Raw genomic sequence first — 24,273 nt, 5'->3', positions numbered from 1 at the left:
TCACATAAATACCTGAGGTTTTAAAAAATGTGCCATACCCAAAAGAAATGTGTCAGCTTTGAAGCTGGTTCAAGCACCCTCATAGGGCGACCACAAGCAGCCAGTGGTGGGTTAATTCCTTTCCTGATTTCTATCTAAAGACGCAGTCCAATTTTGTTTTATTACCAGAACAAGATTGTAAAGCTAAAATTATACATAATAGAAATACACACTTACCTTCCTCCCCGGGCTGCTTTGAGGATTAATTAGTTAATATCAGCACAGCACTTTGAAGATGTAAAGCACTACAAGAGTGATCATTATTATCCCTGTTACTATTTATTAGGAACACTATAATGTAAAGGCTAATCTTCACCCTCTTCTCACAGGGGATGTGCTGCCACCATTGTCACCATTCAGAGTCCCACAGGGAGTGGGCCAGAGACATGAAAGGCTCAAATCAGGATTAGGCATGGAGGCACCACAGGCTTGCACAGAGCCTAACTTCAAAGGGGGAAAAGAGCCTCAAATACAAATGGGTGATTCACCACTACTTTGAAACAAACAAGTGGTATTTAGCTACCCAGAGAAAATGGCCTGGAGGAAGGGAAAAAGAAAGTAAACTCCTTTTATGGGATTGACTATGGAACCACCAGAAATAGATCAAAAGACATGCTACTTCACTGCCCCAGCACCACGCAGTCAGCTACACCACTGGAAGCCATCTATACCCACTTTGCACTGATGTAAGTGGCTAGACAACGTGCACATCAGTGAAGGACCATGCCCCCCAGGGGAGATGCAGACCGTGGGAGCAAATCCTTATCATGGCTCTATTCCCTCTGGAGGGGGCAAATCTTTGTCTGATTAAATTTTGAAGGACTGTAACTAGATGTGAAGGTGAGGGAAACAAGCTTAGGGCATCCTCCTGATTTTTGGCCTTGAGAGTAGAATAATTTGGAGAAAGGGAGATAGGGAAAGGCTGGCTGGAACAGATGTAGGCATGTTCTTCCCCCGTCCATGCACCCAACTCCCAATGAGATGAAATGCTGAAGAAGGGGTTGAAAGCAATCCCATGGCCTTTCAAACATAACTATAGGTTGACTTTTAACACATTCAGCTCAGGGGAAAGGAAAACTGTGTCAGAATATAACACAAGTTTGAATATAAACGAAAAATACCTGCTGGCCAACCTGCTTCTCTGAAGACATAATTTTAAGAAGAATCACGCTGCAGGCCGAGCGCCCCTTTGCATGCGGCTGCAGCATCTCTTCAGCTCTGGTGAACACTCACTCCTGAGCGCAGCGGTATCGGGCACCTCGGGTCCGCCTGCAACAAGCTTCACCTCCTGTATCCCTGCTGCAAGCAACCTCTTTCAAGCTGTACACATTCATTGGGCTGATTCAGACCAAACTGGGCAATCTCCCGTTTCATTTGCCACAGCAGGGTTTCCCCCTGCAGTTTCTTCTTCGTGTAGCACAAGGATTTCCGTGAAACATGGCACAGCTGAGACGAAAATATAAACCCCTCAGAGGTTTGCTTTATTAAGTCAGCTTTGAGCCAAAAGTACAAAGGGGATTCACTGCACCTTCTATTATTTGATACAACAGTCAAAGCCATGTGAGACTGTCCTCAGAATATATGTATTCGTATTCTGAAGCATTATGTTCAGATTTTACCCCAACTGATAATTGCTCACTGAGATTGTGAAGGAAAAAAGGGTTACCAGGAAGGGCATTCACAGATTCCTGAAGACTGAGTGTATAGAGCCCATGTTAACTAAAATCAAAATCCTGTTTAAGACCCAATATATTCTCTCTCAGGAAGCAGCAAACAACCAGGCTTTGCAGGTAGTTGAACTTTTAAGTTCCTTAGCAATCATTCTGAACTTCTGCTAATATTTATAAGTCTTCCTTGCTCAGACACTTGATTGTAGGATCGGAAGGAGATCACACACAATAACAGTAATACCTACTTGAGATGCAGCACTTCTCACCAGTAGCACTCAGAGATCAAAAGCGACTGGCCCAAAATTATCAAGCAAACTGATAGTATGACAGGGACTAAGCCCAGATCTAGACTCCTATCTTAGGCCATACCATTTCCCTGGACAAAGCCCAGAATGTAAGGAGAGTGATCCTTGTTGAAATGCCTGAAGGCAGACAGAAACCACCCCATTCATTCAGGAATAATCAACCACATTGAGATGCTCCCAAACATTACAAGTATGCCTTTACTGAATTTTTCAATACTTTTATTTTTATATTAGCATAAACACTTCCCTTCAAGCATCTCGGTTCTGGTGAACATCTGAGTCATCAAGCAAATCTAGAATGCCTGTGTTTTTGTGGACTCTGGAATAAATGTATCTATTTTCTCATGTTCTTGCAGAATTTGCAAATCATACTTAAATGAGAAGTATTAGCCCAGACTTACTGCAATTACTTGGCAAATGTTTGGTTTCTGGCTCATAGCTTAAAAAATGCATTGATTTCTGTGATCTCTAGAAAGGTAAAGCTGAAAACTCACGTTCTAATTAGGGGCTAGTAGCTTTAGTTCACAGCAATGCAAAGACATTTGTATAAAAAAAACCCCCACCCCTACCAAGCTGAAAGTCTGCTGTTGAATTCAAGTTGAGTTATGCACCAAATGAGCATGCAGTTTTATTCCTAAACAGTGTCAACGTCCCTAACAAGCTACTACTGTCACCAGGAGAGCATCCTGGTGACAGAAAAATAAACCGTCCTTACTACAGCAAGAGCCAGGAATGGCACACCGGGCAGGCAGGGAAAGTGGGGTGTGAAATGCATTCAACCATTTACAGAATCACCTGCTGTAAGAGATGCTGGACACCTGTGGGATGGTGGACCTACAAAGGCACTTCAACTGCTTCTCCTAAGCATCCCAGTGCCTGGAACTAACCCTTACCACTGGAAAAGCAAAGGTGCTTCATCAGCCTGCTCCAAGCCAATTAACTCCTTTGGCAAAGATCCTCATTGATAGACAGTAGCTGGAGAAGGTTGAACACTTTGCATACCTCGGCAGCCATCTCTCAAAGAAAGCCACCATCGACAAGGAGATCTAGCATAGGATTCAATGTGCCAGCTCTGCCTCTGGAAGTCTGTAACCCTAGCTCCTCTCTATGACTTGAGTGAACTACAGGAACCACCAGAAAATCCTGGGATGGCTTCACCAGCACTGCCTCTGGATGATCTTGGACATAAAGTGGGAGGATTGTTGCACAAATGCCAGTGTCCCACCAGCGCTAACGCCACCAGCATGGAAGCATTGATTATTCAACATCAGCATTGTGTGTGCATGTCTGATGCATGTATACCAAAACAACTGCTATACTCCCAACTCAGCCAGGGACAAAGGACATGTGAGGGCCAGAAGAAATGTTTCAAGGACATCCTCAAGGCAAACATTAAGAAGTGTATCATTGACACTACAAACTGGGGAAAAAAAGCCCAGGACAGGGCTACATGTTGACATCTTGTGAGAGAAGATGCATCTTACTTCGAGGAAAACCATCTCACCCTGGAGGCAGAAAAGCGACAGAAATGGAAGGAAAATGAACAAGACTGAGAAATCTGCAGTTCAGCTCTCCCTTTAACTACTTGTGGCATCTGCCAGGGAGACTGCGGCTCTAGCATCAACCTTCTGAGCCATTGATGGACTCATCTTCACACCCTTACTTGACCCATGGGAGCGATTATCCATGACCATGAGGGATTGCTGCCACCACCCAATAGTCTGGCACTAGTTGCACTAAGAAGGATCCCTACATCAGAAGAGGAGCTGGTACAGTACCTTGCAGTCATTGGTCAATCAAGCTTTCTTTCTGGAGAACTAGGCATTTGATATGAAACCCAGGTGAGCAAATGTAACAGTTTCCACTACAACTTAATGTGCTAGAGTGTGGGCAATGCAATGCTGATCATACTGTGCCCTTCAAGAACTCCTTCCGAATGACCGCACCTATAACCAGTAACTACCAGCTCTCAACCCTCCATGGAGTAGCTGAGCATTGTCATCCCCATTTTATAAAGACCCTTGCAGTAAGTTCTTGCTGTGTCAGCTTCTTTAAACACTTTACCCAGAGCTACTACAAAAATCCTCCTCTGCAGCCTCCTGCTGTTTAAAGGACTTCACAGACACAGGCTACATGGGAGAACGAGTCAGGCAGCCGCAGCTCATAGGAAATATCACCATGGGCTCATCTCATGAAGTCACATAAGCACCTATACACATGCAGCAAAGTTGCTCCAACATTACAGCACGTCAGAGCAGACTTGACTAATTAAGTCTGCTGGAGCACAGTAATTAGTGCACTCCAGCAGATTCCGGTGTCTTGTGTATTAGTGTCCCCACGCTGAAAACCGAGCTTAGTTAAAGTGCCCCTGCCACCATTTTTCAGAGCAGGGACACTGACTTACGAGACGTTCCAGGCACTTTAATTAGAAAGCTCCCCTAATTAAAGCACCCCTCCCTCCCAGAGCACATGTATATGCCCTAGACTAGAGGAAAAAATGCAGTGGGAGGACAGAACAGCCTTCCCACCCCGATGGCAGCAGAAATGAGACAAAGGGGGGGGGGGTTATCAGCCATTTTCCTCACCCTTGATGTTAGTCTTGGCCATTCTCCATTCTAATACGGTAGCAGTGAGCACTGACATGACCACAGACATCTGGGCCACTAATACCCAAAGTTTGCTATTTACTTGTGAAGGAATATGTCAAATGTTAGAGCACAGGACCAAGAGCCAGGATTTCTGGGTTTCCAGTTCTATCACTAACTGTGTAACCAAGGGTAAGTCGCATAAACTGTCCATGCTTTAGTTTTCATCTAACAATGTGGAGATAACCGAAAAGATGTGCATTTCATCAGAAGCCTCATAAACTCCATGAGTTCTCTGTTTTTAAAATGCACCCCTATTTTACACAGATACTTAGATGCAAGTGGGTGGAGTCTGGTGGTAACAAATGCTCAAATTTCACTGAAAGCATTTTTAATTGTCAAAGAAACACTAGGGGGGCGGGTGGGAAGCATCGTAACTAGGCAGAATGATACGTCACCATGCGTGTGGCTGCACTTGACTTAGTCGTTTCTCTGAAATGATTTTGGAAATCAAAGTCACTAAATAAATGATGACAAGGGCTATCCTCCAAAGCCTTGAAGAGCCTTCCAAAGCTCAGCTCTCTGCCCCACATTATTATTCAACATTCATAAGAAATTATTGGGACAGCTGGTGAGGCAACACTGGCTTAACTGCCAGCAGCACAGAGCTCAACCCCCAGCTGTGTACCTCCTTTATCTTACCCGGCATTTAGCCAAATGCAGCACCAGAAGCAGCTAGTTAACACTGAACCAGGCCAAAGGGAAGCAGTGCTCATTAGCAGAGAGGAAGCTTTTGGGGGGAAAAAAAAATGTACCTCCCCTATAACGTTCCCTGCTACCCAGGGTATGTGCCCTCAGGTTGTACCTGTTTGATGGGTCCAAAAGGACTCCAGGGCTTCGGTGCTATCGGATGCCCAAGCACACATCAGCAACACAAACAATTCCAGCTTTCATCTGTGGCTAGCCAAGAGATTACTTCCCATCCACTACAGCGTAATCGTGGCTGGAAGATTCAGGAGTCTGGAGGATTACTCCATGTACTTGCAGGTGTCTGGTTTTGATAATTGCAGTTCACCTAGAGGAACGAAGCTACAAAGTCTAGAAAGGCTCCAGCTGGTACAAAATGTTGCTGCTCACTTGCTTAGCAACCCAGGTACCACGCAGGCATCACCCAAGCAGTCTGCATTCTGCACTGGCTCTAGACTCAACCCAGTTCAGGGTTCCTGTCCCATTATTCAAATTCTTGCAACGGACTGGACTGAGCAGCACATGAGATCACCTCACCAGCTGTAAGCACGACCTCTCTCACCTTCCCTGTGCCACTGGTGCAGTAACACTGTTGATCAATAGGGGGGAGACAAGAGAACTTTCACAGCTAGCAAAGTAGCTCCTCTGCCAGAAATAGCAATAATCATGGAGCATGCTGCTTTCAGAACTAAATCCAAAATCCATATTTTTTAGATACAAACACAGACAGACAAGCAAGCAAGCACAAAAGCTACCCTGTAATCAGGCGATTTTGCTTGCAGTCTGGAAAAGAAGAAAGAGACTATATTGTTAGTTCTATTTTTATGTTTCAGGAGGTATTTACATAATTGCAGTGATGGGAGCTTATGCAGACACATGCAAACTCTCTCCTACCCAGATTTCTTGACTGGCGATGCACAGTGGTTCTGGCAGGGGTTTTAAATGGTTTGCCTACCTTGCAATGTGCCCAGGCACTAACTTTTCCTAACAGAGGTAAGGAAAATAACATTTCCTTACCTCTGCCTATGTCTCTTGGTAAAAATGCTAACTGTGAAGAACCACACTGAACAAAGGCCATTCTACATGAGCAGTTTAATCAGAATCAATCTGCAACACAATCTATAGCCATTGTGAATAATCAATGATCATTAACAGAGTTAAAAATATTCTCAATTTTCTGTTTTGCCTACAAGTATTTCTTGTTCACCTTGGTTCATTTTAGATTTAGGAGGACTAAGGTAAATGTGGGGGGAAAAAAAGTCTTGCTTTACAAACTGTCAGCAGCTTAAGTCTCATTTCATAGTCCAAGTTGTCCATCTTCAAGACATCATAATGGTCAATAATTTATTTTCTTATCATCATTATTAATGCACACGTTTCACACTCATTTTTATGTGACTCATATGCAAACATCACCATGAAACAACTTCACCAGGACAGAGCTAGATGCAAGTCAGTACTGAATTAATATTTCTTGTCTAACAGAAACTCACAGAAGTCTAGCAGTTTCGTGAACTAATAGCAACAAAAATCAGTTGCACTGAAGTTTCCTGGGTCAAGCATTCAAAAGCTAGGAGTGGTGGTCACATGAGAAGGCAGTAATGGTGAGTCATACACTATATTCAGATTTAAGAAAATCTTTCCCCACTAGATGGCATCTCACAATTACTAATCTAGGCTGGAATTCACCCTTTAACAGCCACCCAAGATATTTTCTCCCTTTTGTAATATAACACTTTCCCATCATGTTTGCTTTCCATTTTTAAACTAGACAGCTTAAAAAAAAACACAGAGGGGAATAAAAAAAAAAAAAAAAGATCATTTTAGCTAAAAATACACCATCTGCCAGTGAAAATCTAGCTTGATTCTGTCACATCCACAACCAAACCAGGTTAATAACCAGCATTGGAGCAGATGGTTTCTTTGTATAAATATGTGCATCTCCCTGCAGTGACTCTTCTTCAGCTGGTTCCTGAAACTGCTGGCACTGCTCTACCTCGTTTCCTAGGTGACAACTCTGTCTTACGCTCAGCCTGGACATTATGCAGCTGGAATGGATTTCAGAAGATGCCATCTCCTGCCCGTGGCTGTTTCCAATACCAACAAGGGATGTGGTGGTGGACAGGCATCTCTGCACCAAAGAACAACAACAGATGGATGTTAATAAATTCTCTTACAACTGCCCTTTTTGGTCAGATGATCACATTTACTGAAGAGTTCTTCTGAAACCCCCCAAGCCCCCGGACAAGACCAAGTAACAAACATAGTTGTGAGCTCAAGGCCGCAGCTTGTAGGTAGAAGAACAAAGGAAAGAAATATGCTCTTTCTGTATCATGCAGTGAGGTTTGGCTAGCAGGAATCGGGATATAGACATTAAAATGCAGCTACTTTGACAAGTGGCTAGATAAACAGCTATGTGAGGCACCAGCCTTATTTTCTTTCTCAATGATTTAATACCCAGTGTTCCTAGTTCACAAGGAGAAGGATTTTTTTTCCTAACTACCAACCTTGTAAACTCAGTTTGGGCAAACCGCTTTTCTTGTGCGTCATTAGCCATTAGTAAGTTTACTCTGTAGCAAAGCAAACTTTGAACAAATCTGAGGAAAAGGCATCTTAACCATCAGGACAGAAGGAAATACAACCAGCTGCCCAGGGAAACTGTGTTAATCTCCTTCACTAGAGTTTTTCATGCCCAGGCTGGATAGGCAGTTTTCTGGGCTTGGGTAGAGGTAGCACCTCCTGGATTTGTACAAAATACAGGACAAGATGATCCATGAGGATTTATTTGCCCATCTCCAATTCTATGCTTCATTAACAAGTGCTTTGTAGGCCAAATTAAACTTCTGATTAGGGCCCTATTTTCTCCACCCTGAGTGACACCATGCTGTGTCTTACGGATGGAGGTAATGAGAGTGACCTCTTTGCAAAGTGCTTTGAGGTCTACAGATGAACAGGACTATGTAAGAACAAAGTATAATTGCAAATGGACTAAGTCATCAACTTTTCTCATGTGGGCCATGTTACAACCAGATGTCAGCTATCTTTAAGCTGGTGCTGATTTTGGCCTCATTTGAATACATGATCCTGAGGTGGCAGGCTTTCTCCCTGCTATAAACTACCCAGTCATCTCTGGTGACATCTCATTTAAGCGTTGTAATTATGAAGGCAATTTAAGTTATATTGTTCTAGATCTTGCACATGTTGGATGCTATGCTGTTTCTAAGACACAAAAGCATGCATGAATGTGCACAGGTAATTGTGCTTACCTGAAAAAAATCCTTTAAGATACTAACTGTATTGCATCTATTGTCAACTAAACTGCATATATGTAGACTCCTGCTTCGGTGTAATGCACTGGGACTGATCCAGTTCTGACTCAATTCAGTTCTGCTTGCCAATTTATTGGGCTGTATTACTTTTGAGGGAGGAATACAACACTCAGCCAAGCTCTCTCACTCTGGCAGGACAGGACGTGAACAAGGGCCTGCTAAGAGCATGCTGCATTTGTACAAATAAATCCAAAGCACAAAGTGGTAGTCAGCAAACTTTAATTAAAATCTATTCCCCAGAAACCTGACAAAAAGTCTTTATTCGTATTCTACTACTAGAAAAAGAACAGGATATAAACACAGTTTCACTTGTCTTGTAGGATTTTCAGACATAAAAAAGGCACCTTTATACAGCTTTGTATAATCCTACAGCTGTTTCATTGTTCATAGTGAAGAGAAGACAACAAACATGATTTCATCTGGAGTCTGCAACTTCAGGCTGGATGGGAAGACATCCCACACCACCATTATTCAGGAGGTAGTGGTTGATGTGGTAAAAATCTACCTTCTTGCTCAGATTTCAGTTTCCAGTTTCCACTTATTTGTTTTAAAAGAAGCACACACACACACACAAACAGGAGACTTTATAGGAGTGCAGGGGAACATTATTTTCTACAAGAAATCCATACATTACTGCTGGAGCATCAAGACAGGTCAGCTCCGTTAAAGAGTTCTTTTCAAACTTGTTGATTGTACTTCTACATCTTAAGAATATTTTAATGAAAGAGAGAGAAACAATTAACACCTACAGTTCAGATTTAACAAGTTTCCAGTCAGAGAAAGTTATTTTTACCCTACAAGGCAAGGTTGAGGTGCCAACCCCAATTCTAAGATGAAATAGGAGATGGTGAATCTTGCTGGGCACAATTTATCTACTCCCTCCAATAAAATCCAACCTGGCATTTGCCAGATTTCTAATACAGCTATAGGGAAACAGAAGATTCAAGAAGTATGATAAAGTTATGATGGGGACCAAACAAAGGCTCAGGAACATCACCAGAAAATCTCTTCATTCTTCCAAACAACCTTCACAGTATAAGTGCAGACAGTAGGCAAGACTTTTCAAAAAGCATCCAAATAGCTTTAGGACCCAAGTCCCATTTTTTCAAAAAATGGGAGTTAAGCCCCTGTACTGCTAAAATGCTTTTGAAAATTTTACCCATGGTCAATTACACAGTAAGTCAGTTTTAGGATAATGCAATAATCGAGTCTAATCTTTATATAAACCAAAATAATACTTAAACCTGTCTACTACACTTTCTAGACTTTACAGTTACCAGCAATAATTAGCAATTGCTAGGTTAAAGGATCACAGTTGTCTGAATAAAATTCTTTATAAAGGGAAGAAAAAAAAAACTCTCCAGAAAGGTTTATTCTCCATATTGTATTTCTGCATTTAGCTCTTTTGTGAGAAAATTTATTAGCACTCCTGCCAACTTCTGTTGGAGGGCACCGTTTGCCATTACCAGTACAGTCAATTCAACAACATCAGTCCAATCTAAATTCCTGACTATTGCAAAGGCTTCCTCATAGAGCTTTTGCTGTTCAGCAGGAGGCAGTTCCAGTAAAATCTGCGGGATTGGCTTGAACTGTCCACTTGTCATCCATGCTCCAAGCAAGCCACCAACCGCACCCCCTAGAAAACAAGTAAAGATGATTTAGAGCCCCAAATCTGAAGTGGCCATCTCCAAATTCTACTCATTCGGTTTCAATGATGCTACCATTTTAATTATCAATCAATGTAGGTTGGTGTCCATAAGCACGTTTACTTTAATGTTTGTGTACAAGTCCAATTGAAAGCATCTAGAAAGGTCAATTCCAGTCAAACTACAGATCTCAAAACACACCAACCCTAACTTAGAGCTGCAAGTTGGAGGTAAGTGGTCACCCCTGGGGGTACCTGTCTTTTCAGGATGAGCTGTATCTTTCAGTAAAGCCTGGCAAAGGAAAGTACAAAACAAACCACACAGTAACATTGGCTATCAATGTTAATGTACTTATCTACTATGACACACTGGTGCAAGTGCTGCTATGCACTGGAACCACTTGTCATGGCACAAGTTTCCCGGCTGTTATTTGGGGTGTTGTATTCTCCAAGCCTTGGTAAAGTCCTTGCAAAAAGAGACTTACAATAGGTCAAACAAAGCCACTGATTACAATCTGTACTGATTATGACATCGTGAGCCTATTGACTGTTAAATCAACACTTCCCCCAGGGGGAGGCAGAGCTACAGATTCTCCAGCAAGTTCTTACTTTGTACAAGGAGCTGTTCTGGCTCATTCTTAGATTACTGGGAGGATCTTGGGTAACTAGTAGGTGGTTATTAATGCTGCTTTGAAAAATGATCTCACTTTCAAAAGAAGTTCTAATCCAAAATTGCAAAGTAATTCTCTTTGGTGCACAACACCAAGCTTGATGGTCCTGAATGAACTGCTTTCCCACACAGAAAAATCAGGAACATCTACACACATACAGCACAGGCCCAGAACCCAGTTCCTTGGCTTCCAGAATGCTTGCACCCAGGGACTATTCCTAAACTATAATTTACACACCTCTGGAAAGCATATTTCAAAAGACAAACAAGTTCACAGAGCTACCAATTCTACCCGTGATATCAGTGAAACATCTGAAAGCCAAAGATGGTTGCATTCATCTGCATGAAACCTTTAGGAGAACATCAATATCTGATTTAGGGACACTTGATGCCAAAGTCACTAGAAATATTGACATGCAAGTTTCCAGCAGTTTGAGAAAGGAAGATCTTTTACATGACCATTTCTTTTCCCCAGCAACAAACCTACCAATTCAGAGGGACTCAGGCAAGTGTTCCAAGCCCTGGAAAGCATAATATGCTGCAGTTTCTCAGGGACATAATGAAGGATGAGTTTCCTTTTTGTATAGCTCATCGTGAGAAATATCTGTAACTCCTGCTAACCAATCTGTAGCACCAGCTTAATCCATGTACAGCAAAACTTCTACAGGTAAAGCACAATTAAAACACATTCCTGTACCCAAACTGAACACTTAAAACACCTAAGGCAGGCTTTAATGCAGTCAGAGGGTCACTTATTTCTGCCTTTGCTTTGCGTCAGATTTTAACTCAGTCATAGCTGCACATTAGACAGGGACTTAGTCTCCGTTTTATATGCTGCTCTTGTTCCATTACCTGGTGGACAACCAGACAATATACCTTTTTATTTATCACTCCAACTGTTTAATTGCCTAAAACTATTCTCAGCCATTTTATGGAAGCAGATGGCAAGTTACGCCATTTTCTCTTGTTCTTCCTTGCCAGACTTAATGTTATAAGTGATTTACACGTGCCCAGATTCACCTAATTTCTCATGGTGGCTAGCATTAAAAAAAATACAAAGACAAATCTCCCCTGCCAGTAATCCAATGCAGTGTCATTTTGAATTTCCTGCTGTTTTGCTTGTTGGATGCTTATTTTGCAATACCACATTTCCCCAATCCTGCTAAGCACTTAAGCATGTACACTATCTTTCTCCATAACAAGCATTCCTACTGAACTCTAGGGAAGGGCTTTAACACTCCTGGCCCAAATGTTCAAAGGTCTGAGGCCATCAGGACTTGAGTAAGCCAGCTTTACAATGGCAGAGGTCCATAAAATAAAGGCATTTAGTTGAGTTCTCTCCTATCAGTATCTCTCTCTGCTACTAAGCTCAGAGCTTTCATTTCATTTTCATTATGCAGACAAAAGATACTTGACAGAATACAGATACACACCCAACTGTGACAACAGGCACAGTGCATTTTTAAATACAACAAATTATCCTTCAGGGGACAGAAGGAATTGATTGTTTAGGAAGAATCTCCACTCCTCTGGTTAAGGTTAAACTGGAGCTATTTCTTCAGCATCACTTCATACCCAAGCAAAATAGAGTTCCCACAAGGAATAAAATGGAATTTCCAACCCCCTGTTCTCTGTGCTCTGAAGTTATAAAATGCTTGCTCCAAATGGGTCAATAACCTAGGACAGTTGTGCTCAACCTATAGCCTGTAGGATTAATCTAACCTACGGAGCTGTGTCATCCAGTTTATGGGACTTCCCAGAGGTCCAGAAATTTGGCAGTAGGGTAGCAGTGGCAGCCTTAACTTCTGCAAAATAGTCCCAGAATCAGAGCAAACAGTGTTGCCACCACACCTCACCACAAAATTTCCAGCCCCGTGGGCTGGATTACATAGCTCTACGGGTTGGATGACACAGCCCTGCGTGCAGGTTTGTGCTGGCACATAGGGTCACACCACGGATCTAGGTTTACTCATTTTAAACAGAGTACCTGGTTAATTAGGAACCGTCAAAACCATTCCTTTCAAGAAGGCAACAGTAGTACATGCAATTGTATTTTTCAAATTGAAAATGAAATTGGCAAGTTTTCCATTATGAAACCCTGCTTCACCTTCCTTTCCAATCACATCATACACTGATTTGATAATTCCATCATCTCCAGGTCTTGTCATTCCAGCACTCAGTTCAACGAAGCCACAGCAAACTACATTTACCTACAGCTATTCCAGGTGGACCGCCTACCAAGCCCCCCAAAAAAGCTGTTGCACCCGCTAGCAGCGCTCCTCGCCCAGATTGCTTGATTGCAGCCTTCATTTTCTTCTCCTCAGAGACATGGCACAAGAGTTGCATCATATCTTTAATGCTGACTGGCATCTTGGCTAGTAGGATCCTGGAAACATAAGTTCATAAGTCAAGTCTGGAAGACAGTAAATAGGTATCAGACCTCTGACACCAAATGCTTCCACTGTTCAGGTACCTAATTGGGGGAGGGCAGAAAACAGTGTTTAGCCACTCACTCAGAACAAGAAAGATTTGGAAATCAGAGCAGCATTTCTTCTTTCAGAAGGCAAGATAACAGTTTGACAGGCAACTAGCCGTTTAACCAAGCAGCAAGTGAAACCCCAATCAGAGGTTTGGTGTGTTTACAAAACTATGTATGTCCAAATTTAAAGAAAAAACCTGAGGACAAATAATCACAGCAAGGAAAGATTTTTAAAGTGATCCCTCTATTTCATGGTCTGTTGCCTTTTACCTTAAGCAGTTGCCATATTGTGTCAGTGCTGTACATGGCTACAGGGCCAAGAAGAAACAAGTAGTGCCTATTCTTACACAACTATAAGATTGTATCTGACAAGTCCTCCCTAGTATTTCCTCCTTCTCCTCTCTTGTATTGTGAACATTTTCACTAACTCAAATGTTTAAACCTAGCTTTCTCTTATTTTTTCATATGCTTAAGTTCCTTGATGCCCAATCGTGAAAGGTACTGTCAGCCGGCAGCTCTTGCTAACCTCAGTAGGAGCTGGGTGTACTTTGCACTGATGTAACACCAGCCCCTGATGTGACGGTACCATGACACATTGTGGAAGCAAATGGATTGCATCTGCACTGCACCTTTTCCCAAAGGAAAGCTACAGCAAAGCTGATGGATCAGGCTCATTGTGTGCCCCTTCCACATTAGGTGGAACCAGTAAGGCAACTTTGAATATAGGTGTAGCTATACTTCCATTACAGTACGGCACATTTTCATTTGTTTTGAGATTGGCAGTTATGATGATTTATGCCAAATCATTCTGTTCTGAGGGTGCCTCGTGCTGGGACTGATGAAAAATTTTAGCAAACAGTTAAGTAATTTCTAAAATTGAAATTATAGATGAATATTCGGCCTATCAAATTTTTACAGCCTTTTCACCAAGATGCTGCAACATCACTGTAAACCAAAAAAAAAATCTCCCAAAACCTGCTAATGGGTCACTATGCCGTCAGGAATACGTTTTTTGCAATTCATATTTGGTTGGCTTACAAGCCTTCAAATATCCTGATCTGCACATCTTCAGCAGAGAATCAGCTAAACTCTGAAGTTATAAAACATATTACCCCAGAACAGGAGGGCAAACATTTGAACTTGTGGTAGACAACATTCAAGACAGAGTCAATTCAAAAGGCACAAAATAAAGATGATTCTTGTCCTTCACGTCTTGTCCTTTGTTTAACCTTATATATAAAACCCCAAAGGATCTGGTGTCAGAAGGTGAAACTTCTGCTTTTTTGAAAAGCTATAATTTTACAAAGAACCACCACCCCTTCCCCGTGTTACAGAGGACAGAAGGGCATGTCTACACCACTTTGAAGACACCCCCAAGGGTGCCTTCCACAATGTGTTCCACCTGCTCTGCACATTTCCAGCATTCAAGAGGTTACTCCTGCTAACACTCACAAGCATGCTGGAGACAGATCTGAAGAGCAGCAGGGCAGATGTACCCTTGAGTGGTAAAGCCACATGCTCAAAATTACAAAATACCAAAATTAAGATTTCAGAGAACAGCTTCATTTGGTTCCCCAGTGTGTGTGTATTATAACTCTAAGTATGGCTTGATGGCTAGAAAATGATATTTAAAGATTTGGTATTAGGAACTGGCTTGTAGGTAAATACTGCATTGGTAGTACTGCAATGGTCCAGGGGAATGGCAAGGGTTAACTAGTTTCTAAAAGTCAGTTTGTGGCAAAGTTTCATGCTTACAGCCTTTGAGGCAGACACTGTTTGAACCTAGCACACAAGCAGGTGCATACATCTGGGGAAATTGAAAACATGAGACAGTGTTCCAGACCAAGATAAGGAACCTGAAGAATTGACATCAGATCACAGGGACCAGCTGCAAAGCCCTTCAGCTTTCCAATTTTTTGGGGGGATGCCCAAAGTAAGACACTGGCAAATGACTGAATTAAGATACAAATGCATGATGCCTTTGTGGAGGCTGGCAACACAGAATGTGGACAGTATGATGACCACGGGGAAACCAATCAATGATACCTGGAAATGAAGAATTGTCAGGAGAAAAATAATACAAAAGGAGGGATTTTCAGAGCAGCGGGGGGATCCTGAAGCCACCATGGGCAGAGGGTGCACCACCGATCTGTCTCACCCACCCTTTGGTGGGGTGGGGAGGGCAGGGTAGACATCGATCCTTGACCTCCAAGACAGCTGACATTCATGCAAAGAACCGTTCGCCAGGTAGTCCTTGCATACTGGCCAGGTGCACCAGTGTCCTTCTAAATCCTGGGGACTGGTAGACAAGTAGGATGGAGGGGGAGGGCAGGTGTTATTTTGTTTGCTTTGCCTGCATTACTCTTATCTGCTATCACAGTGTATCAGTAAAATTCCCCTATTATCAAATGAAGGTGCCATGGTCGGTCTAAAGGTTGGGTCTCCCTGGAACAAGGTATCAGAACTGGGTTGTAAATCCAGTGCCAGTAAGGCCTAGGGTTGCACACGGAGCAAGCAGGAGAAAAAGTACTGAGTTGCAGCTCATTAAGCAAGAACCATCCATTTTGTGTACTAAATGAGGATGGGGGTCTTGCAGAAAAATAATATGTAGGCATGTTCACATGCACCAAGCCTGAACTAAAGCTGCACATTAATGTTGGCATTTCTTAACTTAGTGTTTCACATTGAAACCTTTAAAGTGTTCTGTTAACAGAGCATGTCAATTCATTCATGACTTAAGTTAAATGAATGTGCACTTGGTTAATTCCTTGCTGCAACTTTCCTGTATGGAAAAGCTGTTTGGGTGCAGCAGTAGAAGTAACCACTGCTGGAGAGAATCTCTCAGCTGACACTTCAGAATTTGGAAGTGAAAGCTTTTTTTGCATCAAAATGGAAGATTCTCCCAACCACTGTTGGGACTTTATCGATCAGGGCAAGTGATTATGCAGATTGCTAAATCTAGGCTCTTCCTTGTGGTCTAATGATTGTTCATTGTTCCATTCGTTAATTGTTTACTGATAATTTGGTGGTCACAGAGGATGACTATATGACAGTAACAGCCATTTATATCAGGGTCATGATTTTAAAATATATAAGTATGTTGCCGAAGGCAGGGTCATACAGACATAATAAAACCAGAGCTGGGAATCTCTTGGAGTCCTGTTTTTCTATTCTTTTTACAATCAGATTTTAATGGAAAGATTCCCTCTTGTTATTCTAATATATATACGTAATGACTTCATAGAAAGCTGCTGTCACTTGTCTGGAGAGTCTATCCAGATGTCCGTGTCCATCACTTCAATGGCCACCATAGTAAAGCTGGCTACTGGTTGAGTAGTTGAGTAGACTGTTTTATTGCTGGGATATTTAGTCTGAAATTTAGAGTTCCCTGTAACAGCCCCGAATACTGTATGCTCTCTGAATTTGAGTATTGTCACCATGTTTACTGCATGCTGTTGGCCTGTGATAGGAACCTGAAGGGCATTTTTTGAAAACTGGTCTTGCATTAGCTGTAGAAGCAGGGTTGTTTTTGTCTCTTGTGAGAGGAATCTCAGCTTCTGCTGCTGAAAAAGGTCTGTCTTCTTAGTCAGCAGATCTATTTTCTCCCAGCTGAATGTAGCTGTTGAGAAATCAGGGTTAGTGTTTTTCAGCTACGTAGGGCAAAGCGGAAGAGAATCTTTGACGTAGACTCACTGTTTGGTAGGGAGTCAGCACAGAATGATGCTCTGATCTGATGTTCAGGCAGCCTCTGCTGGGAGGTACAAGAACCGCTGTGTTTAATAATCAGTTGGAGATGTCCATCTCTATGACTCTTTAATATGAGTTGCTCAAATCTGGAGGCCGTATGCATCTGTTCTGCTCAAAAGCAGTGTCCTCGAGCATGCTGCACTGCACAGAGCAGATTGCCTCCTAACCCGGCAGTTGTGTATCCTGCACTTTACCAGAAGAAGCAGCGCATTACTTCAACCCAGCTCTGCAGTGTCTGTATAGATTGGGTGTTTCAGTGAATAGATTGGGTGCTTCAGTGAGGCTTTTTGGTGCTTTTAGCTGAAGCTGAGGTGATCAACTATTAGATAAAAGCACCAAAGAAGCTCCACTAAAGTGCCTGATCTATACAGACATCAGGGTACAACTAAGGCACTGCCTTTTCTGGGCACATGCTAGGCTCAGTGCAGAAACATGCCGAGTTTCAAGTAAAGCACGGCTTTTTTGTTTTTTTTAACATCTGCAAGCAGCCAGTATGTCTTGAGGTTCAGCTGAAGTCTGCCTATGGGGAGAAAGCAGGCATTGCACTCAGCAGGTACCCAGGCTCTAATCCAGATCATATCCCTAATTCTCAGGCTGAGATTACACAGCAAAAATTAGAAATCCTCTGGCAATCTTATGGATTTAAAGTGGAAATAGGGTCCTCATTCCTCAGTCTTGAATCTTTATGCAGATAAGAAATGCATGGTAAAAGAAACAGTTCAGCTTATAGCCTCTTGCCTGTATCCGGATGTCATCTCTGTTAGCTAAATCATAAATTGTGGCAGGGACTTGCTGTTGACGAATTTCTGGAAAAAAACGTCATCTTTAAATAACATGCTTACCTACACAAAGGAGCCCCCTAAGAAGCCCTTACCTGCGCTCTGTTAGTTTGATGGAAATTGTTTCATCTGCACCTTTGAAAGTCTCACTTTCACCCCTTCATGTAGACATTTTATTTGTGAGCAAGGTTTATTGATTTAATCATTTGCATCAGGAAACCTTATTCACAATTAATTTTAATCTCATTTTGAATTTGTACGTTTTATTGCCATAAACAGAAGTTCATTACTGGTTGGCATAACCATTAAAATGTGATAATTTGAAACTAAATATCTCTTATATTAAATTGGATACAGTACTTTTTGAAACCAGGAAAATTTATAGTACCTATTTACACCTTAGTATATAGCTTTAAACAATTTTGTAGCTCAACATATATTTACTCAGACCCTTGATTTTTACATTTTATATCACGCACTATCTTTCAGTATAATAGTGCTTGTTTTCTATAATTTCTTTGCTCAAATGTGTCAAGCTGTGGAATTATTGGAATTTAATAAAAGTAGCAAAAAATAGCCTTGCAACACTGTTTTTTGTTAGCGAAAAGGCACTGCTGAAAGCTTGCAAAGAAGATTTTTTTCCAAATATCTAGGTTGGTCTAATAAAAGATTTCAGATTTACCCAAAGAACCTTGTCCGCCTAAGTCATTAGACCAACGTGGCTACAACCTATACCACTGCTAATAAAAAGCATCCAATACATTTACTTAAGTTTATCAAAGCATGTTTTGCATCTAAATCTAACTGATTTGTTAAACAAAAGAAACAGTAACATTAGTCAGCTTGGATTGCTTCTAGTAACAGCTGGGTAGATTTCAAAGATATTTAGATGCCTTAAGATATGGACTGGGATTTTCCAAAGCATCTAGCTCCCATAAAAAAAAAAAACCCAAATAGAACTGAAATAATTGAGAACTAGTTACAAATTTCACACCTGAAAATTGTACTTACCTGCACCCTGAAGTGCCTAAATACTTTTGAAATTTTGACACATGTCCTTTAGGTATTTGTGAGAGGCAAGGACATCTTTTACGGGAGCAACTGTGTAGTCAGGATGAAATTAGACAAGCTTTCAAATGCAAGATCTCTTTTTACAAGAAGCCAGGCACACCACAGCACACTTCAGGTGTTTAGAGTTAATATAGCTTACCTTTTCCACCAGCTTTTTATTCAGAAGTTAGAAGCTTCTCTACTTTTTCATCTCCCAATCAGTTCCTCAAATCTTGAATGAGTGAGTCCAAAAGAAAAAAAGAAAGAGAAACACTGTTTGCAGCACTGCACCTGAACTGAAACTAAAAGAAATTAAGACAACAGCTTTTCTGTTTGGCGGAAAGAGAAAACCACAGGCATTTGAATACATGCTAATACTAGCACTTGCTGTATTGTACAAACTGGAGGAAAAAGGCAAATACTTAAATACAGTGCATAATATTGTGATTTTTACAAGATTTCCACTGACCTCAAAAAGTAAAGTTTTTTTTCTTTTGATTCTCAGTATCATGAAAGAGATTATGAGTAGACTTTAGCTCATTAACATCTGAGAAGACCTTATTGATGCTATGCTCATTTATTTATGTGATTTCAAGAGAATTGTAAACTGAGGACTGAGCGTTGGTTTGTCCATTTCATAGTTGATTTTTAAAATAAAACTACATTGAAACTATGAAACACATGAATTGTATTTTACAAAACAATTGACTTTCCCCCATCCTACTTAGGAGGCCAGATTGCTGTACCGCTGAAAGGCTGGTGCCAGTCACCTGCCTACAGTTCTACAGAACGGATACACTGCTCCTGGCTCCACCGCCATGAAGCCCGCGAGGCCAGATATCTTCATCTCCTTGCCAAGGCTAGCATCAAGCCAGGAGGTCGGATGCCACGACTTTTAGTTCTGCTTTCAGTTTGGCCACCTGACCTTGGTTACACCATTTCACCCATTTGACAAACTGAAACTGAAAATGGCTGCTTCTTTTTAGGTGGACAGGGCACTGTCAGTAACCCAGCAATGTGACCACCTCATTCCCACACCCAGTCACTCCCACCACTCCTCCTACCTATATCAAATTTAAGACAACTCGCCTCTGTTTCACAGCTCCATGCAACTGGATTACCAGTTTCAATGCTCCCTTCCTTTATTTCTCCTAGATGTCCCCCTGTCCTTGTTGCAGTCTCCCTTCCAAAGCACAGTCTGGCCTACGTGTTCCTCTCTTCCTTGAAACCCCCCCCCCCGAAGACTTGCAGCTTTCACAGGGCCCACAACCATCCAGTCAATGGTGCCATTTCACTTCAATTACAAACCTGACTGGCAAATCATGTCCTCAATACAGACACTGGATTTATGACACATTACAACCTGCCTGGCATCTGATTCACCATCCGACATCTGCCAGACCTGACCTCTTACGTTTTTCTTTTGTCTACCCCTCCCCTCCTTTTCTGCCCTTTGCGTTCCTAATTTCCAGCTATTAGTTTTTGCTCAGACAGCCTTTTTCTACCTTGAATCACTACTCTGTACCGTCTCCCCTGCTCACCCTTGGCCTCTCTTTCCCCTGCTCCTGCCCGCCTCTTTGCGGCTTCACCTTTTGTCTTGCCAGCCCCTACCCGTTCCCGCGGCACCCTGCCATGCTTTCAGCCTCTCTCATGCCTTCGAGTCTCAGACCAGCAGAGACCCCCGTGCCTGAAGCGCTAACGCGGAGCCAGAGCTCCCCCCCAGCTGCTCAGGTGGGCTAATAAAAGACATCACCTACCCAACCAGCCTTGCCTGAGGATGTCCTTAGACCAACCACAAACCTGACTGACCGCACTGGTATCTCCTTCTTTGCCGTCTTTCCCCCAAGATAAGGGCTGAGAGTTATTTCCAGTAGGGAAAAGGGTTTTGTGGTGGCTTCCATGCCCTAGGCATAATGGGAAGGGTGGCGGCCTGCCCACAAACCCGGCGGTGCGGTGGCCAAGGGACGCATCCCCGGGCGAGGCAGGCGGCCGGGCCCGGCTCGGGGGGGAGGGGCCCGCCAGGCTGCTCCGGCAGCCGCTTCAGCCTGGCGCGGGGCCGGCAGCGGGCCCCGGGGCTGCTCCCCGTGCGCGGGGACCCCGGGCAGGCCTCCTACCTGGGATGGCGGCGCTGGGAGCGCGGGTGGAGGAGCGGAGCCGGCACAAGCACAGGCCCCGCCCGGGGAGGCGGCTCCAGCTGCTGCGCTGCGCCCCCGCCCCCGCCCCGGGACGGCAGGATGCGGCCCCCGCCACCTCGCTCCGGACCAGTGCAAAGTCCGAGTGCACTCGGCTTGGTTTTTTTATTGGGGGGGGGGGGTCTGTAACAAAATTGGGCTGCCCATCAGATGCCACCGGCGCCCCCTCCCCGCGTTATGAATGTCAAATCTTGCAGGGGGCTCTCGGCTCTTACGGGGGCTCAGCCCCTAATTCAGCCCCTCCTGGGCGGCCGCTCTGCCGAGCGGGGTTACGGCGTGTGAGGCGCTGAACAGGAGCCAGCAGTGGGCCCTTGTTTGGGGGGGTTGGTTGTTTGGTTTTTTTTAAAGAAATATTTATCACGTTTTAAGCCGAATCAATTCCAAGTGCGTGAGTCGTTCAAGAAGCATGTGTGGCCCTGCTCCCAGCAAACAGCCTCCACCCCTGCCTGGGGCTTCAGATGTTTCCAGATCATTTGGTGGGCATCCTACGTGCAGGCCCAAGCCCGGAGGCTTAGGGGTCGGATGCCCCTGGGATTTGCTCACCCTCAGTGCTATGACCACAGGAGCAAGCTAGGGAGGAGCCTCCCATTTCCATAACGTGGGCGTAAAACCAAGATCTTCTCACTGGAAGTGAAAGTGGGAGGTTAACTATACATGACCTCCACCCAGGTACTACCTTGTTGCCAAGAAGCCTAAGGGCACGCTGGGCTGCATCAGTAGGAGCGTTGCCAGCAGGTCAAGGGGAGTGATTATTCCCCGCTTTTTGGCACTGGGGAAGCCACATCTGGAGTCCTGTGTCCAGTGCTGGGCCCTCCACTACAGAAAGGATGTGGACACACTGGAGAGAGTCCAGTGAAGGACAATAAAAATAGTTTGGAGCCTGGGGGACATGATTTATGATCAGAGGCTGAGGGAACTGGGTTTATTTAGTTTGGAGAAGAGAAGGTGGGGGAGCGGGGGTGGGATTTAATAGCAACCTTCAACTACTCTGCTATTAGGTTACCCAATAGCAACCTTCAACCTTGAACTACCTTCATCTACCAGGATGGAGCCAGACCAGGGGCAGGCAATTATTTGGGGCTGCAGGCCACCTAGGCAGTTTTGGGGAGCTGCTGCAGCCTGATCAGCACCCTGTCCCCTGCAACAGCTCACCAAGCCCAGAGCCCACAGGCTCTGCAGCTCCTCTATGACACTGCCACCACCACCAGTGCCAGCCCTGGCCCACCTCATGCCCACTCTGGACTCACTCCAGCTAGAGCGGACCAGCTCTGGACCAGCCAGGACCCACACGCACAGCCCCATTCCTGGCCCACCCCACGCCCACTCTGGACCTGCCCTGGCTGGAGCAAGCCAGCTCGGGACCAGCCTGTGACACACGCACACAGCCCTGGCCTGCCCCGTGCCTGTTCTGGACCAGCTCTCCCAAGACGAGCAGTGGTTGCCAAGCAGAAGCTGCTGCTGGGAGCGGGGGCAAAGCAGCTGCCTCCCCCTTGCTGCTGCCAGGGCCTTTTTGCTGTGGCCGCCCATATCCCATGCCCAGGCTGCCCTGCAGTTCCTCTCCACTGCCACTGCTGCCCTGGTGGGCAGCCCGGAGGTGGCGCTGCTGACCGTGGTGTAGAGAAGCCACAGGGCAACCCAGTCACAGGCTCCAGGCGGCTGCAGCAGGAAGGGCCTGGCAGCTTTCCCCCCATGCCCAACAGCAGCTTCTGCCTGGGCATTGCGGCTGCCACTGCTGCTCATTGTGCATGGGCCAGTCCGGAGCAGGTGCAAGGAAGGGTGGGGTCGGGGCTGTGAGCGTAGGTGCTAGCTGCCCCAGAGCTTATTCGCTCCAGCCCAGGCAGGTGCAGAGCAGACATGAGGTGGGCCAGGGTCAGGGCTGTGCACGTGGGTCCCTGCTGGTTTCCGTGGGCTGGGGCCAGGGCTGGTGGTGGCAACCAGAAGGAGCCACCCCAGCCTCACTGTGCATGGGGGTAGCAGGATGGCTGGCTGGCTCCTGGGCCTGGGAGGACAGAGGGAACCTGCTGTGGGCCAGTCAAAGTTCCTCCATGGGCTGTATTTTACCCACCCCTGAGCTAGACTGTTCTCAGTGGTGGCAGATGACAGAACAAGGAGCAATGGTCTCAAGCTGCAGCCTAAAAGGAAGTTTAGGTTAGATACAAGGAAATGCTTTCTCATGAGGAGGGTAATAAAGCACTGGAACAGGTGGCCCAGAGACGTGGTGGAATCTCCATCTCTGGAGGTTTTAGGACCCAGCTAGACAAAGCCTGAGCTGGGATGGTTCTGCTGGGGATGGTCCTGCTTTGAGCAGGGGGTTGGACTAGATGTGACCTCCTGAGGTCCCTCCCAACCTAACTTGTTATGGTTCTAACTGGTCTGGTAGATAGACGGGTGCTTGGCTTTACTGCTGCGGGTGGTCCCATGGTGGAAGCGGTCACAGTGGTAAAGTCAAAGATGAGCATACATGTTGGGAGGATCCAGGCTCCCGCCCCTGGCACTTGGGGATCTCCCAGCAGCCTTTGCCTCTTGCTGACAGAGGAATTGTGGTGGGTTTTAGCACAGGATTTAGATTGTAGATTTGTATGGGATGGTTTGCACAGGGGATCCTGCCTCGGGCATGAGGGTGGACTCAATGAACCCTTCTCTGTGACTCGGTGGGAACTTGCTCTTTGTTTGGGAAGCAGCACTGAATACTCAGGGAAGCATCTGCTCTATCTAGTCACAGACAAGATTTTTAACAGTACTGAAAGCATCTGAACAAGCTGCCTTCAGAGGGTTTAATGTATTTCCTCTTTAAAAATGAATAAATAAATAAATATATTCACCCTGAAATGCAAACTGGGTGTCCCTAGTCTGAGCAGGGTAGGAGTATTTCAGCCAGATTTATTTCAGCTTGATGTGATGCTCAGCTACAGCACCATATGTAATCAAGCAAACCACAAACTGAAGCAGTGTTGGACAGCTGTGTCACATATGGCTCTAGGAACATCACACGGTTTCTTAACACCAGTAAGATCTATAAAAAGTTGCTGTCTAAGG

The 24,273-nt window shown here is 44.4% G+C and overlaps 1 protein-coding gene across 6 annotated transcripts; it reads right to left on the bottom strand.

Annotated features, from left to right (window-relative positions):
• Nucleotides 1-8,877: 8,877 nt before the first annotated feature.
• On the bottom strand, nucleotides 8,878-21,261 carry C9H19orf12 (chromosome 9 C19orf12 homolog). Of its 6 annotated transcripts, none has more exons than XM_090063077.1 (4): nucleotides 21,160-21,261; nucleotides 19,206-19,277; nucleotides 13,201-13,376; nucleotides 8,878-10,311 (listed from the first exon to the last, which is right to left on the bottom strand). In XM_090063077.1, the coding sequence occupies exons 3-4, from the start codon at nucleotides 13,358-13,360 to the stop codon at nucleotides 10,046-10,048; spliced, it is 426 nt and encodes a 141-aa protein (XP_089919203.1). In that variant the 5' UTR covers nucleotides 13,361-13,376; nucleotides 19,206-19,277; nucleotides 21,160-21,261; the 3' UTR covers nucleotides 8,878-10,045. The 6 variants fall into 6 exon arrangements, with proteins under 6 accessions (XP_089919203.1, XP_089919204.1, XP_089919205.1 ...); XM_090063078.1 differs by lacking the exon at nucleotides 21,160-21,261 and adding an exon at nucleotides 20,803-21,153; XM_090063079.1 differs by lacking the exon at nucleotides 21,160-21,261 and adding an exon at nucleotides 20,846-21,153.
• Between the last annotated feature and the right edge of the window lie 3,012 nt (nucleotides 21,262-24,273).

Source organism: Crocodylus siamensis, chromosome 9 (genome assembly GCF_052110815.1).
Source record: "Crocodylus siamensis isolate JL-2025a chromosome 9, ASM5211081v1, whole genome shotgun sequence".
Lineage (NCBI taxonomy): Eukaryota > Metazoa > Chordata > Crocodylia > Crocodylidae > Crocodylus > Crocodylus siamensis.
The sequence above is the reverse complement of the archived record's forward strand: the minus strand, read 5'-3'. Positions and strand labels throughout refer to the sequence as shown.

Coding starts and splice junctions, on each gene's coding strand:
- C9H19orf12 (XM_090063077.1), bottom strand. CDS start 13,360: ATGCCAGTCAGCATTAAAGATATGATGCAACTCTTGTGCCATGTCTCT. Junction 10,312..13,200: donor TCCACCTGGAATAGCTGTAG/GTAAATGTAGTT, acceptor CTTGTTTTCTAG/GGGGTGCGGTTGGTGGCTTG.